Genomic DNA, 17,331 nt, shown 5'->3' on the forward strand with positions numbered 1-17,331 from the left:
AAAAGCAGTGTGATTGGAGCAGGCCTGGTCCAAACTCAGAGTCACAGTAATGAGGGTCTGAATCCCAGCTCCACTTACCACTTGGTTGAATGTTGAGGAGGTGGGTCACGTCTATGCACCTTCCTCTGACATAGTTTCCTTCTCTGACAAAAAAGACTAGAAATACCTGCTTGGCTGGCTCACAGAATTGTTGTGAAGATCAAAAAGGATCAGACCTGGGGCGCCTGGGTGGTTCAGTCGGTTAAGCGTCCGACTTCGGCTCAAGTCATGATCTCGAGGTCCGTGAGTTCGAGCCCCACATCGGGCTCTGTGCCGACCGCTCAGAGCCTGGAGCCTGCTTCGGATTCTGTGTCTTCCTCTCTCTCTGACCCTCCCCCGTTCATGCTCTGTCTCTCTCTGTCTCAAAAATAAATAAAAAAATTAAAAAAAAAAAGGATCAGACCTGTGCATAAGATTTGCTATGATACCCAATACAAATGTGAATCATGCAACTTTATTATACATAAGAGAAACTCAATAGATATTTGGTGAATAATTGAATGAGCAAATGAATGAGCCCAGTTTGCTGAACATCTTATTTAAGTCTAAGACTAAATGCAGGAGTAACTTCTTCTTTAGGGTTTATATAAAATATAACCACTATATCACCATATATGACATTGTCATTATGAAGAAAGTTCTCTTACACATGAAGCTACTGATTCTTAGACTGCCTTTATATATGGAACAAAAATTTTTATTCCATCATTTGAGAAATGACTTGAAATGCACCAGTCCTGAGAAAGGTAACATAGCGACTTAAATTGCACTGAAGAATACATGACTATTTTCCTTTCTTTTTTTTTAAAGCATGTTTTAATAGGGACTAAGGGGAGAATGAGCTTGTTTCATTTTGTTTTCATTTTTAAAGAGTAATATAAGGTTCTGTGTTATCTGTACTACTAAAGGGGCCAGCCGCCTACCACCCCGGTGGGCTGCAAAAGGAATCCTTTTTTATTTCCTTCATCTTCCTACCCTTGAAATTTTGGACCTCCTGCTTAACAACTTTTCTTTTTTCTGCATCACTTAACTTGAAAGATATATTATATAATATTGATTTGAAATTAAAAATAAAAGGGGTGCAGGAGGTAGCTCAGTCAGTTAAGCATCCAACTTTGGCTCAGGTCATGATCTCATGGCTCGTGAGTTCCAGACCCGTGTTGGGCTCTGTGCTGACAGCTCAGAGCCTGGAGCCTGCTTCAGATTCTGTGTCTCCCTCTCTCTGCCCCTCCCCCACTTGTAGTCTGTCTCTCTGTGCCTCTGTCTCTCTCTCAAAAATAAATAACCATTAAAAAAAGAAATTAAAAATAAAAAGTAGGGGCGCCTGGGTGGCGCAGTCGGTTAAGCGTCTGACTTCAGCCAGGTCACGATCTCGCGGTCCGTGAGTTCGAGCCCCGCGTCGGGCTCTGGGCTGATGGCTCAGAGCCTGGAGCCTGTTTCCGATTCTGTGTCTCCCTCTCTCTCTGCCCCTCCCCTGTTCATGCTCTGTCTCTCTCTGTCCCAAAAATAAATAAACGTTGAAAAAAATAAACAAAAAAAATAAAAAGTAAACACAACATAACCACTAAATTTTATATGTATGTTTACATATATATGTGTGTATGTGTGTGTGTATATATATATATATACATATATATACACACACACTATATATATATATTTGCATGTGTGTATGTAAATCTGACTTGGGAAAATATTAGAGTAGATCACAGGGAATTTTACTGATTTATTTCCATATACCAAATGCCCACTAATCTGCTCTTGCTATGATCAAAACAGTCATCACAAACACCATAATGAAAAAAACCCACATGAAGAATCGGTCTATGACTTTTGCAACTTTCTTCCACTCACTCCCCTTGGAATTGGTGGCCTTGTGGTCCTTGAGGCACTTGGCAATGTACTCGATATTCCTTGTCAGCACTTTATACCGTGCACAGTAACTGTCAGCATCCTGTGGGTTCTCACCCTGGCATCCCAAGTCATTCTTTAAGAGCTTGTTTATTTCCTTCTTTCTGGGAAGGTCTTTGTTTCTGTCCATGTTCAGATTTGGCTCTGGAAGTTTGCCATAAACCTTTGTGAGGTGGGTTCGCTCCCTGTTGTGGCGGGGACTAAGGCAGCTCTCACCCACATCGTAGACACACAAGACCCTGGACATGTATTTCAGGATGACCACCCTGGCCCAGTGTGGCACTGGCCGGGCCTCGGCCCCACAGAAGTGGATATTCATCACCATAATGGTCAACGCGGTGGAGGCTGTGATCAAAGCCATTGTGGCTATGTAGTATTTGCCTGGAAAATAACCACAACCGAGTTAGCTTAAAATTGTCCTTATGTTTGCCCCCCCTCCAAAAAAAAAAGAAAGAAAGAAAAGAAAAGAGAAGAAAGAAAAAGAAAAAAGAAACGAACACCTTTTCTAGGGAAGCTGTATACACTAATGGTTACTAGTATAAACTTCTGAAATCAAACTTTTTGGGTTCAAATGACAGCTCTATCACTTAGTAGACTTGTGGCCTAGAGCAAGCTATACCATCCTGCTATGCCTCAGCTTCCTTCTCTGTAAAATGAGCATAATAATTAGATATACAGGCATACGTGAGGCTTAATGGAGACGATACATGTAAAGTTCTGAGGACTGTCTCTTGCACTGAGTTAGTTTTCTAAATGTTTGCTGAGATCATGATGTGAAAAAATTCCACTTTCAACAAACAACGATCTTGGCCAGCTCCCAGAATTGTCTTCAGACCTCTTTACTGTTGGGTAAGAAAGGAGGCACTATGTCACTGTTTGTCTTTAACATGTGATTGCATAAAGCAAATATTCATGAAAAAGGAAAGTTAAGGAAGGAATTAATAAAGGTGAAGGCACAAATTTATAAAATTTAGAACAACAACAAGAAAAAAATAAAGCAACCCAAAGAAAAAGCTATTTGAAAAGAGGAATAAAATTGATAAACCTTTGATACAGCCACTCACAGAATACAGGCAGGGTGGTGGTGGGGGCAGGGGGGAGAGAGAGAGAGAGAGAGAGAGAGAGAATATAAAAGAAGTAACAGGATAGAAATTTAGAATACAATAAAACAATATTATAAATAGCTGTACAATAATATATTTGAAAACCTAAATGAAATTTCTAGAAATACATAAGACATCAAATTTAGCATAAAAAAAAAGGAATAGGAAAGCTCCAGAGTTGGTTTTATAGATGAGTTTTACCAAACTTTTACAAGTTTGTGCATGTCTTATACAAGTCTTACCATATCAAGTTGTTCCAGAAATAGAAAAAGAGAAAACTGCCTATCTCCTATTATGAAGTCAATTTAGCCTTGATTCCAAAAATAACAAGAAAGGAAATATTAAGTTCATTTTACTTACAGATGTATTTGAGAAAGTCCTATAAAAATTATTAGCTAACTAAATCTAGTAGTGTCTTAAAATGATAATTCACCATGATAAAGGAGGGTTTAACTCAACATCAGAAAACCTAATTCACTGTATTAATGGGGTAAAGGAAAAAGCTCAGATGATAATCTTAACAGATGAAAACAATGTACTTGATAATTTCATCATCCGCTCATTATTTGTTAAAAGCTCAAAGTAAACTCAGAATAAATGGGACCTGTCTTAATATGCTAAAGACTGTGGGCCAGAAGCTTAGATCCAATACTACACTTCTTCGGAAAACTTAAACACATTTCTATAAGATTAGAAATGTATTTCATAGGTGCTGCAAATGACACATTGTAATAGTTAATAAACATGCTCAAGATCTGTGTGCACCTTTCCTAGAAAGGAATTATTTCCTAGAAAGGAATATTATCACAGACACAGAATAAGTAATGTTGCAAAATTTCTGACACACATCCCAAGACTTCTCTCTTTAAAGCTTTAGCCAGCTTTCCATTGAATGTCACTTGTAAAGAAGAAAGAGAGATCTGCCAATTGTTCTTGCCTCAAATAGGTTGTGATTAGAGGTCATCACTGTCAATCATTTCTGTCTCAGGAGAGGCAATAGAAATGCCAATACACTTCTTCCTCTTTATTAGTGGTGTGGGGGTGGGGCAGAGAGAACTCTCTGTGTCTATTTCTCAAAAAAGTGAGTGTGTGTGTGTGTGTGTGTGTGTCCGTCCGTGTGTACATGCATCTATGTTTTTTGCTCTCCAAACAGGGAAACCAACATAGCGATGTCTGAATATTGGGTAATATTGGATTCAGTAGAGGATAAAAGGGCAGTACAACATCCCTTTCATATTGGTCTCTAAGTCTCTAGGTGTCCTGAAATTTCTCCTAATTGTCTACTTTAAGAACCAGAAATTAGGTCTAGCCTCTGATTCTGGGAAGCATCTATTACAACAGCAATTCATTGAGACAGATGTGTTGGAGCTGAGTAGGACCCAGGTGGCAGGGTGCAGGTAGGAAAGGTGCTAGGAGGGGCCTCAAAATGAGGTAAGGAAAAGAAGGGGAGGCAGGGGTGGGTAGTCTCTGTTTCCACATCTACCCTTAGAAGGACATTTTATTAGAGCAGAGTATTGAAAATGTGGCCTATCCTAGAATCACCTTAGATTCCCAACTCTTGCCCAAGATTGCTAAATCAAACTCTTTAGATGTAGGAATCTACATTTTAACAAGTTCTCCCATATCTACTATACCCAATAAAGGCTAAAGATTATTCTCTTAAGGGAAGATGATGGGCTTAAAAATAGTCAACTATTTCTATCATGTTCGCCGGTCTTTCCCAAGAAGAAATCCCTTGTGATGTGAAAAGATAATAATAGTCACTACTTACTGGATACTTACCATATGCCAGCTCCTACCCTAACCAATGACACAATTGAGTAGCAATTACACAAAATTTTCAGGTGATGAAACAGAAACTAAAAGATGAAGTAACTTGCCTAAGATTGATCATTAAGAAATGAGTGGTGAGATCAGAGTTCAAATGCAGATTTCTTTAACTTCAAAGTCATGGCCTTAACTTCTAAGTCAATGAAACAGAAAGTGCATCAAAATCACCCAGAGGCCTCGTTAAAACAGATTGCCAGGGTTTGCTCCCAGAGTTTCTAATTCAGTAGTCTGGGTGGGCCCTGAGAATTTGCATTTTAAAATGATGCTGCACTGTGGGTCCAGGGACCACACTTTGAGAAGCACTGCTCTAAACTATATTACCTCTCATTTCCCTTTTGTGTAAACCCGGAGGCCATAAGACTAGTTTTGGAAAATAGCCATATCTGTTTTCAAAGATGCCAACTGAAGACACTAAATGAAGTATGTGACAGCCGTTGAGTCTGAGGTTGACCTAATTGTTATGAGTTTAAAGGAACAGATACAATCCCAGTCACTACAAAGCTAGTCTCAAAGTGTGAGACACTTGAACTCACCTATCAGAGGTACATTTTCTGAGGCCGGCATGATCTCTGCCACCATGAGCTGAAATACAGTCATGGCCAACAGGATGGTCACTCCCAAGGAGACCTTTTCCCCAGAGGCTGCTGGGAGATAAAAACTCAAGGGAGCCAGAAAAGATATGAGGACGCATGGGATGAGGAGGTTGACGATATAGAATGAGGACCTCCTCTTCAGAAGGAGAGTGAATGTCACATCTGGGTAAGGCTCAGAGCAGCAGCCATAGGAGATCACATTCTTCACAGCAGGCATGCCATGGACCTCCCACTCCACATCTTCGATGAAGTCAGAGAGGTCTCCACTGTCTAGGGCATTGAATATGTCCACCTGGTTGCCATTGTAGGTCCAGGAACCAAAGGTCAGATTGCACTGCTGGTTATCAAAGGGGAAATAGGTGACATCCACTACACAGGAGCTTTTGGTGATGGCTGGTGCATCCCAGGTGATTAGCCCATCATACCGCAGAACCACGTTGGTGTTCACAGGCTCAGAAGATTCGTCATCAGCCCTGGAGGCCAGAGGAGGAATATGAAAGCTGCTGGTCAAGACAACTCATCAACTCCCTCACTCCAAACAGCTCATGGCCCTGTGGCCATCACTTCAGTGCCTCTGGCAATGGGTCACCATTCTCCCTGTCACCCTGGCTGAAAGTCAGAACCAATTCCAATTTGCCCCTCTCCTCCATCTCCTGTAACTACTCAGGGCCAACTTCTCTGGAATTCTTCCTTTAAAGCATCTCTGCTCTATGTCCTTTCCTCTTCATTTCCAAAGCCAGTTTCTTAGTCCAGGTATAATGATTCAAGCATCTAGACAAAAAGTAACCCTGTTGAGGCTGAATTCTAACAGGGAGGCCTGCTTACCTGATTTTATTGACCTTGGACACAAGAATATTAAAATAGCCTTTTGTTGCGATTGGAAGAGTTGCACATGTTTATCATAGAACATTTGAAAAATGCAGACAAAAATTCATTTACCCATAACCTAAGAAATAATAATTTATTCTAGGTATAATCTTCTTTTTGCTTTATCAACATTTATGCCTGGGTACAGAATTTCTATTTTCCTTTAGAGAGTGACTTTTTCTACCACCATTAGAAGGCAGATGAAATGTTCATCAAGGTGCCCCAGCCTCCTCTGGCCAAGGGCTAGATCCAACTGATTCACTCTCCCTGGAGTTTAGATCTTATGTAGAGGGACCCAAAGACCAAAAACAGTCGCCCTGGTGGTGCTTCCTAATAAAACAAACCAGCTCAGGAGTCCTTGCTTCCTCAAACTCTAGAGCAGTCTCAGGGTGTCCTTTCTAAAAACTGGTCATTGATTTTTTTCCCCCTTTATTTTTTAAAAATGTTTATTCATTTTTGAGAGAGAGACAGAGACAGAGCACAAGTGGGGGAGGGGCAGAGAGAGAAGGAGACACAGAATCCCAAGCAGGGTCCAGGCTCTAAGCTGCCAGCCCAGAGCTTGACATGTGACTCGAACTCATAAACCATGAGATCATGACCTGAGCCAAAGTCAGACACCGACTGAGCCACCCAGGTGCCCTTTTCTTCCCCCTTTAATTCAATGAGCTGCACCATGCCCTTCCAACAAACCCCTTTTTTCACAAAGTAGTCAAAGTCAGTTTTCAATGCTCACAACCTTAACTGATACGTTTCTATTCACATTTAATGCGTATTTTCCAGTCTCCCTTATAATTTTTTCCCTACAAAACATATTATGGTTAAATGTAATGTGAAAGGCATCCTGGATTGGATTCTGGAATAAAAAAGCACATTTGTGGAAAAACTGGTGAAATCCAATAAAGTCTGTAGTTTAACTAATAACATTGTATTAGTTTTGACAAATGTACTGTTATATAAGATGTAACATCAGGGGAAGCTAGGTGAAGGGTATATAGGAACTCTCTGTACCATCTTTGCAACTTTTCTGGAAACCTAAAATTATCCTGAAATAAAAAAATTATTTTAGCATAAAAAGGATGATACAAAATTTAAAATGTGGTTATTCATTCATATTCTCCTGCAACATTATTTTCACGGCTGATAGTTTTCCTTTATATTCCATTATATAGAGATGCCATACTTATTTAACCCATCTGTTGATGCTCAACATTGTCAGTTTCCAGGATTTGCATTTATAAACAATGCTGTAGTGAATGTCCCTGTAATTGAATCTTTGCATTTATCCACTGACTCTTTCCTTAGGTTAAATTGCTAGAAGAACATGTGCTGGATCAAAGAACTGGCATGTTTTAAAGTATTTTTTTCCACTTCTTAAAAATTGGGCACCACAACATTAATTGTAATGGTCTGAAGTGGACCAAATCAGACCATTATAGTTAACCTTGTGGTGCTCAAATTTTAATGATGGCATTTAATGAGGGTTTAGAGAGGAGGATCCTTAGAATGGGTCTTTGTGAAGATAACAAGCTGAAGTCATTTGAAAATCCCTGAACCTATCCTCTGTAACAATGAGAAATGTATACAGTTAGCTAAATGAGAAGTAAGAACTATGTGTGAACAGAGAATATCACTCACCCATCCTGCCTTCTTGGTATAGGAGGAGAGAATCTCAGGATCAGAGAGAATCTCTTTGGACATTTCCAAAACAAAAAGAAGCCCCGCTTTCTTTCCAAGGCTAACTTCCTTTCCGATACTGTGATTCCTGTCCTCCCAGGTCTCCTTCAAGATTCTGCATCTCTTGGTTCTCCTTTTTTTTTTTTTTAATGTTTATTTATTTTTGAGAGAGAGAGAGAGAGAGAGTGGGGGAGGGGCAGAGAGAGAGGGAGACACAGAATCCAAAGCGGGCTCCAGGCTGTGGGCTGTCAGCACAGAGCCTGACACAGGGCTCGAATCCATGACCGTGAGATCATGACCTGAGCCAAAGTCGGATGCTCAGTAGTCTGAGCCACTCAGGTGCCCCTCTCTTGGTTCTTCTTATTCTAGATCATCTAAACCTTTCCCAATGCTGTTCCATGAAAGGGCGGGCCTACTCCGGCCGACTCCATCTTGTTCTGTGTCCTTCACCTTGACCACGCCTCCTCCCCTTGAGTAACCTCCCACTCACCTGCCTAACAGGACTCCGACCCTTCCCCAGACCCTTCCCCAGCCAATCGGCTGAGGCCACAGCCATTACCTCACCAACTGCCCCTAGGCCCCAATAAAACCTTTGTCCTTTTGAAACTCGCTCTCTCTCCCCTGTATCTCACCGCTGCATCGGTGCAGGTAGGGGATTGAGCTCGAGCTAGCTCAAATAAAGGCTCTTTTGCTTTTGCATCAGACTTGGCTCCCTAGTGGTCTTTGGGGATCACGAATTCTGGGCATAACATTCCATAGTCTCTCCTACCAGCTTTCCTTCCTCTCAGGCACTTCTCACTTCCCGCCTCTTTTTCTATACACTGGAAGTGATACACGTTGCTGTCACTTCCCCATCTTGCTTTTATTCTTACAGTTTGGCTTCTTCCCAGTGTGTCCTCTTTCAAAGGTCATTCATGACGCAAACAGCAAATATAAAGACCTATTCTAAATTCCTATCCTGTTCAATTCTTCCCAAACATTTCACACTGTAAGTTTCTAGACATCCTTTCTTCCCTGTGGTTTCTATGACACAAGTCTCTCTCACATCTTTTTCCACCCTTTTAGCCATTTCTTCTATATGTCTTCTTTAAATGTCTTCAGTGAAGAGTTTCACCAGCTTTATCCACAGTCATTTTCTTTCCTTCCTTGAGTAGTTCTATAAGGGCTCAAAGGGCTTTTGGTATCTCTATCCCTGACCTTCTTTCCAGGTTTAAGAATGGCCTTTTCAGTCTCTTCATTGGTTGTCTCCATGTGGATGTTCCTTTGGCCCCCCAAACTGAATAGATCCCACACCAAAGTCATCATTTTTTTCCTCAAACCTGTTCCTCTTCCCCTCCTTTACTTCTAAACTCATCTAACAAGTTTGCCATTTTCTCAACCACCTAGATGACTTAAGCGAGCCCTAATGCTAAATTCTAGACAAAGTCTGTCCATATATGATAAGGTACCCAATTCCTTACTAGGTCTAAAACAAGTGTTAACATGGCCCACTGAAACCCAACCATTAGGGTCACCTGGCTATCTCAGTTGGTGGAGCATGCGACGCTTGATCTTGGGGTTGTGAGTTTGAGCCTGACATTAGGTATAGAGATTACTTAAAAAAAATTGGGGGCACCTGAGTGGCTCAGTTGGTTGGGTGTCTGACTCTTGATTTTAGCTCAGATGATGATCTCATGGTTCATGAGTTCTAGCCCCCGCATCGCATGGTCAGCGTGGAGTCTGCTTGGGATTCTCTCTCTGCCTCTTTCTCTCTCTGCTCCTCCCCTACTCATGCATGCACTTTCTTTCCCTCTCTCAAAATAAACAAATAAACTTATAAAAAAAACAAAAATTAAAAAATCTTGAAAAACAAACAAACCCAACCATTAGAACTCTCTCATGGGGCATCTGGGTGGCTCAGTCAGTTAAGCTTCGGACCCTTGATTTTGGTTCAGGTCATGATCTCAGTGTTGGTGACATCAGGCTCCCATGTCAGGCTTTGCACTGTCAGCCAGGAGCCTGCTTGGTATTCTCTCTATCCCTCTCTCTCTACCCCTCCCCTGCTCTCTCTTGCATATCCTCTCTCTCTCTCTCTCTCTCTCTCTCTCTCTCAAAATAAATACATGAACTTTAAAAAAAAAAAGAACTCTCTCATAATAAATGTACATTCAGAATTTCTATAATCCAGTCTTTATCCAGTGTAATGTTAGGAATCCTTGTAGCCTTTTGCACTAACCATTATATTGGCCATATACTTAGACTAAACAACCTTACTAGAACTCTGAGCCAAAATTTATTTATTCTTTTACTGATCTGGTAACAGAGCCAGTATCTGCTTGAATAACTATATTGCTAAAGAGCTCACTATCTTTTGGGAACATTCATTGCTTAAGTTATTTGCTATGATTATTTTTTAAACTGTTTATCTTCCCTTTAACTTTTAATAGTCTTGGATTTTAGAGCAATTCTCTCTTTTCTTTACCTAATTTTCTCCTTGGTTGACTAACATAGCTATCAAGTCTTCCCAAGGACTTCTTGCTTCCAAACTAAGTATCAACAAATTCAACTGCTCCTCACATGAAGTAACTTCCAGACCAATAACCATCCTGAACACACCCTAACAAGTGTAGCCCTGTGGGTTCAGGCACCAGTGGTGAATCTAGATGTTAAGCATCTTCCTGCCCAATCTATATTTATCACAACTGATTGGATCACTACCATATACTCCTCTTTCCTCTCCCACCACCACTCAGAAAGCCTATTTTGTGGTCTACAAGGTTGTGTACTACCTTCTCAGAAATAATAAGAATATTATATCTGGGATCAGAAGAGTCTGCAGGTCCAGGGATTCAGCTGGAAGGGCCAGGGTCAGGAAAATGGCTATGACCAAGGTCCCTTCTTTGCCTGATCCTATAACTCTCTTCTATTCTCATTTCAGCTGGGTATAGGAATGCAAATGGCATCCAACCATAATTACATTTAGAGTTTCCTCTAAGTAATAAAATTCTGACATTACTGAGAAGGAGAATGCAAAGCAGAATAAAGGATCTGAGACAGAACTATCTGGGACAGGAAGGCAGAGAAGACTGAAGAGTCAACCCAGAGGAATAGAAAAGAGTTGATTAATCAACGTGATGAAAAGATTCCCTGAAAGGGATAGGGAATAGAACTCACACACCTCAAGGCCAATGATCTGGGGAGAAAGGGGGAGGGGAGAATGGGGATAGAATTTAGGAAAGCCACAGTAGGTTTCTATGAGCTCATGAGCACACAACTGGCTTCTGTAACAACAGGGGACTGGGGTAGGTCTAACTTAGGTTACCATGCAAGCTTGCAAAGAAGCATGTCAGTAAGAGTTGCTCACACCTTTAGCCAACCAAAGCAGAGGGAGGAGAAGAACTAGCACTCTACTTTCCAGGAAGAACTGTTAGAATTGATAGGATACTGATAATGATCTATGTAAACTATATTCTCTGATTACCTGCGCCCGGTGAGTGAGAGGAACTAATGGACAATGTGACTCATTCTCTTGCCTTCTGTGTGTGTGTGTGTGTGTGTGTGTGAGAGAGAGAGAGAGAGAGAAGAGTGTAGAAACTGGACTAATAAAGCACTAACACTTGGATGTTGTCTTGCTTGAAAAGAATATGGAAGGTCCACTCAGAATGGAGAAAGGTCAGAAGGATAGGTACTACAATTCAATAGGTCATGTCCCTTGGATGAGTGCTCTGAGTTGGCTGCAACTCACCAATGTTTCTTCCTGAAGGGAAACTCATGCGCACTAGAAGGCTGAGTTTTCAGGAGAGCTCCCCTGAATTGCCCCTCATTCACCCTGTTCTGAGTCAAAGAGGAACCTTTCCCAACCCATAGGAACTTGGGTTCCAGAAGAAAAAGAGAGAAGCTCCTTCGAAACAGGTGGAGCTACTGAACATGAACTGTGATAGAGCAATGTGGTTCCTTCTCAAAGTGTGGTCCATGAACCAGCAGCACTGACATCTAAAGCTTACAGAAATGCGGAACATCAAACTCTATCTCAGACCTACTGAATCAAAATCTGTATTTTCACAAGCTCTTCAGATGATTTATGTGCACTTTACAATCTGGGAAACATAAACCGTACCTACCCGTTTTCTCAAGGTTCCTAGCTCTGAAATCAGGAAAAGGCCAACTGATGATCTTATGATCTAGTTTATCTTCCACTGAAATGTCCGAAATCCACAGGTCAGCTACTAGCTGGCCCATTCTGATTTAATCTTAGTAGTATCACTGTTACTGATACATGATCTTGGAGAAGGGAGCACAACTGTTACGGGTTGAATTGTATCCCTCAGAAATGAATATGCTGAAATCCTAGCTCCCAGCACCTCAGAATGTAAATTTGGAATAGGGCCATTGCAAATGTAATTAATTAAGACAAGGTCATGCTGGAGTAGGGCAGCCCCTAATCCAACACAACTTTTGTTTTTATAAAAGGGAAAAAATGGACATAGACAACACATTGAAGAACGGCATGTGAAGAGGAGGGCAGAGGTCAAGGTGATACTTCTACAAGTCCAGGGAAAATAAAGATTGCCAGCAACCACCAGAAGCTAGAGGAGAGGCATGGAACATATTCTCCTTCATAGCCTCAGAAAAAAACAACCTTGTACTTCTAGCCTCCAGAACTGTGAGCTAATATATTTCTGCTGTTTAAGCCACCCAGTTTGTGGTACTTTGTTAGAGCACCCTAGGAAACCAATACAACCTATAAAATTGTTTCTCATCCAAAAGGGGAACGTAGCTCTAAGCTTTTGTGACCCATTATTATATTACCTAAGATTCTATGACCATGATTTCAGGGTCTAGATACATGAATTGGTACTTCATGCATGTTTTAAATATCTTTTTTCATTATGTGTCAATTCTGTTAAATCAGCAAGTTCATTCCCGAGTAATGACTGACTTGTACTTACTTGTTATATAGGACAATATCTGGCCTCCATACCAGGTCACTGGGGATCCTGATGGAATCCAGTCCATCATACTGGTCTCGATCCCACGTGAGATATGCATCATGCCAGATTTGGCGGATCCATAAATAGGCAGTCAGAATCTGGTTTCTTTCATCCTGCACAAGTAACCATGATAGAACTCTGTCCAGTAGACACCTCAACCAAATGCCTTCCATCTCTAGAACACTTGTTCCTCGCAACAGAAATTCCAAGGGCACAAATCTACTTTCATTAAATAAATGAGAGCTTTTCTAGTCTAACCCTTTGACTGACTGCCAAGGCCATATTTTTTTCTACTTAATTTACTGTTCTGAATGTAAAGTGGACAAATGTTGAAGCCATCAGATCTTTGCATGGATCAACAGCCCAAATTTCTCTGAAAATTGATCAACTGATGATTCACTTGAATGAGAAAGTCAGAAAATATCTATAATATACAGAAGAAAGTCTTTCAAGTTTCATAACTTTGCGTAATTAAATGCCTATAAGCACTGAATAAGATACGCCATGTTAAAACACTACCTTTCTTTAAAAAAAAAAAAAAACAGGAATAAAATTCATGTAACATAAAACTCACCATTTAGCCCTCTTAAAATGTATGATTCAGTGGATTACAATGTTGTACAACCACTACCGCTATCTAATTCCAGAAAATTGTTGTCAGCCCAAAAAAGAAACCCTATGACCATCAGGCCACCACTCACGAGTCTCCGGTTCTTCGACAGCCCCTAGCAACCACTACTCTGCTTTTTGTCTCTATGGTTCTGCCTATTTTGGACACCTCATAGAAAGGGAATCCTACGATATGTGACACCATCTCTGTCTAGATGATCAAGACTTACTCTTAATGGCCAGGATCAGGTAACATTTAGTGAAATTACTTTTGTAGAGAGCACCTCTCCTTGGTATTCCCTTCCTCCACCAGCTTGCACATGTTGCTGTCTGTTCTCACTCCCTCTCAAATTCTGGGTAAGACATCTCTTTGGAAAGCACTGTTAGCTTCATCCTTAGCACGATTTCAAAGAGTCACCACTTTATGTTACTCACCATGTCCTTAATCTGAGAAAGTGTAATCTGCAGGGTGACATTCAGGACTTTATCTGTATCTTCTACTGGACGAAGAGCATTGGAATAATCTTCAAAAAGGTCATTAAACAATTTCTGAGCATATTTTCCATCTGCTGTTTCTACAGCTGCTCAAAAAGAGGGACCTGGATCAATATTCAATGCCGTATATATTTCAAAGCAAAGAACAACAAACTGAGGACCAGAACTGGGCAGGACCCAGCATCAGCTAGGGACAAGCCTTGGGTATATTTTTCTGGTGAGTCAATAAGAGGCACAAACACTTCCTGGCAGTTAGAGCATTTGTTCTGTTTGCTGGCCCACTCCCACCAAAGAAGTGGCCCCCAAATGAGCTGAGATGGTGACACACCCATCAGCCTCTTACCTCTCAGTCTGGAGACAGCAAAGTAAATCCAGCAAAAGGAGATGCAGGAATGGGGCCAGTTCATCTTTTTCCTGAGCCTTGAGAAATTCCCAGCCACGCAGCAGTCTTCCACTTGCCTCCGTGAATTGGAAGGGTCTGGATACAAAGATCTCACTCTGCCACAGGCAGAGTTTCGCCAAGGCAGATGGAGAGCTCAGGCTTGCGGTGCACCTGGGGCCCCAGATCCTGAGGTCCATACCCACCCTCCCTCCCCTCTGGTAATCTGAGCCGGGCAGCTCTGGCAGCAGAGATGCAGGAGGCTGGGTGGGCTAGATCGGCAGTGGTGATCTAGGGGAGCTGTCCCAGCTGAGGATCCCTAGTCACTTTCAGCAGGGATATCCGGACCAAACTTTCAGATGAAGACAGGTAGGAACCCAGCACTCCGGAGACTCTGCCAAAGCAGAACGGGCACTTTCTCCACATGCAGCAAGCAGATTCAGCCTGAGTCTAATGACAAAGGGAAGCCAAGCAGAACCTTCCCTCATGAGGCAGCCTCTGGAGAGGCCCTACGAATGCGCTTCACGAGGCATTTGCAGAGGGAAAGAGATCAGTTTCATGATCTCCAGAACAGATTACCTTCTGCTTCAACCCCTTCAAGATCTGGCACGTGTCTCCTGTGGTAATGTGAGTGAATATGGGGAGAGGGGCTGGGAGAAGAGCATTCACTCCCTTCGGAAGCCGCGTTGCAATCAGGATTTGAAGCCCAAGACCTAGGTTTGACTGCAAGCTCGAACCCTTCCTAGCTCTCTAGTACTAAGCTTTCCTGAGCTGGAGACCAGGAACATAATATTCTCTCGCTCCCAGCGCTACTGGGATCTTTATGTGAAATCACCCTAAAAAAAAATTGTAAAGCACCATGTAAATGTTAGTAATTTTTGCCTCTCATTTTCCAGATCCAGAATGTCTATATTTATCGAGTCACCCAGGGTTTACTAGCTCTAAAAAAGAAACATGGTTCAAAGGCCAATCAAATCAGCACAAAAATGATTCATAACTAATGAGGATATTACTGAGAATGCTGTTTCTTTGAATTTGAATGCTACTTTATTTAATTTCACAGTCATTTCTCACACGTGATCTAATTTTGCTCCCACGAAAGAATGTCAATTTCCAATTGCCATCACTTACTCCTCTGCTTGCCTGGGGAAACTGCCTTGGAAAACCAAATTAAGATCCTTTGGTTGCCTGGAATCAGAGCAAGGAAATTGGATAGCTCTATTTCATCAGGTTACAGCCGGCTGATGAGTCACCCTGTCCCTCTTCAGGAATATATCCTTCGAGTGGAACAGACACTCAAGCCATCAGCTAAGTGTGTTTCCTAATTGCCTGTGCCCTTGTGTGGATTGTGAAGACATTATTTTCCTGCTGCCCCCAGTCTGACTCACCCATCAAATGACAGTTCCTGCTGTAAACCCTCAGGCCTCCTTCAACAAACATCTGCTCTGGAGTCTCAGAGGCTGAAGGTCCTTTTGAAATTGAGTTGAACACCTCGTTTTCACATGAGGAAACTGAGGTCTAGAGATGTTGAGTAGTTTGCCTCTAGCAGCACTTGGCCAGGCCGCCTACCCCAACCCAGGGTGCTCCCCATGCTAATACACCCCTCCTCCTTTTGTTGTTCACCCACCTGGCAATTGACAGCAGCTGGGTGATGACGTCTCCTGCTTAGAGACTCTCTACCTGTGTTTCTTTGATCCTTCCTGACACTCAGAACAGCCCCTGGGGAGAGGTGCTGAGTGAACACTTGGTGCTGGTACTGCTGCCTGGAAGGTGATCATCCCTGGTGATCTTACTGTTCTTAATTAACTCGGTTCATTCATTTTGGTCACTTACAATTTGTTTAAATACTTAACAGTCGATACTAACCTACAATGTTAACACAATCCAAGTTAAAGCAGTACTTTTGGGGGTGGGGGCAATTCTGCCTCTTAGGGCAAAGATGCTAATGACCAAAAGCAAACTCCACCCCAATTCATTCTAAAAGAACAATGCATGAATGAAGAATTTCAACAGAGATGTAAAATAGGCTTAAAAATTCATTCTAAAAACAACTATTAGGTGCTTTCCTAGGGACCTGCCTATCTTTATCCAATCACTCAGCTCCAAACTGTATAAAAAAGAAACCTGTAATATGGCAGTCCCATGCTTTTCAGGACACTAAATGAAAAAAAGAAATCTGTTGAATTCACTATTTAGGGTTAAGGCTGAGAAGCAGGCGGATATTCTTTAGACTGATTTACAACGAATATAATCTGAATAAACCTCAGCCATCCAGAAATGCGGACCCTCCAAATATACCCCATTTCCTGAGTGCCTCATTAACTTAGGGTCAGCCATATCCAATGGCATATTTATCCAGGTTAACAAAGCACTCAGATATTTAAGTTTGGAAGTTCATGGTTTTCATGCCAACAGCTACCTTCTCCCAGCTTGTGGTACTAGTTCTGAACAGCATCTCACCATAGTTTATGCAAAATCATCACCCAATAGAGAATACTCTGGCCAGAAAAAGGGGACCCACAATTCAAAGAATTTCTAGAAAGCACAGGGCACCTGGATGGCTCAGTCGGTTAAGCATCTCACTCTTGATTTCAGCTCAGGTCGTGATCTCACAATTTGTGAGACCCAGCCTCGAGTCAGGCTCTGTGCTAACAGCATAGAGACTGCTTGGTATTCTCTCTCTCCCTGCCCCTACCCTGCCTGTGCACACATGTGTGTGCCCGAGCATGTTTTATCTCTCTCTCCCAAAATAAATAAATAAATCTTAAAAAAAAAAAAAAAAAAAGAATTTCTGGAGAGCACAATAATCTTTTCAACATCTGCACCTTTTGAGAAGTGGCAGTCCCTTGCCACAAGTTCAC

At 41.7% G+C, this 17,331-nt stretch overlaps 1 protein-coding gene across 1 annotated transcript; it reads right to left on the bottom strand.

The window, feature by feature from the left end:
* Positions 1-1,752: 1,752 nt before the first annotated feature.
* Positions 1,753-17,080, bottom strand: CHRNA9 (cholinergic receptor nicotinic alpha 9 subunit). The gene is made up of 5 exons (XM_032593003.1): positions 14,435-17,080; positions 14,032-14,177; positions 12,946-13,100; positions 5,417-5,949; positions 1,753-2,331 (listed from the first exon to the last, which is right to left on the bottom strand). Exons 1-5 carry the CDS (start codon positions 14,496-14,498, stop codon positions 1,790-1,792), a joined length of 1,440 nt encoding a protein of 479 aa, XP_032448894.1. The 5' UTR covers positions 14,499-17,080; the 3' UTR covers positions 1,753-1,789.
* Between the last annotated feature and the right edge of the window lie 251 nt (positions 17,081-17,331).

Source organism: Lynx canadensis, chromosome B1 (assembly GCF_007474595.2).
Source record: "Lynx canadensis isolate LIC74 chromosome B1, mLynCan4.pri.v2, whole genome shotgun sequence".
Classification (NCBI taxonomy): domain Eukaryota; kingdom Metazoa; phylum Chordata; class Mammalia; order Carnivora; family Felidae; genus Lynx; species Lynx canadensis.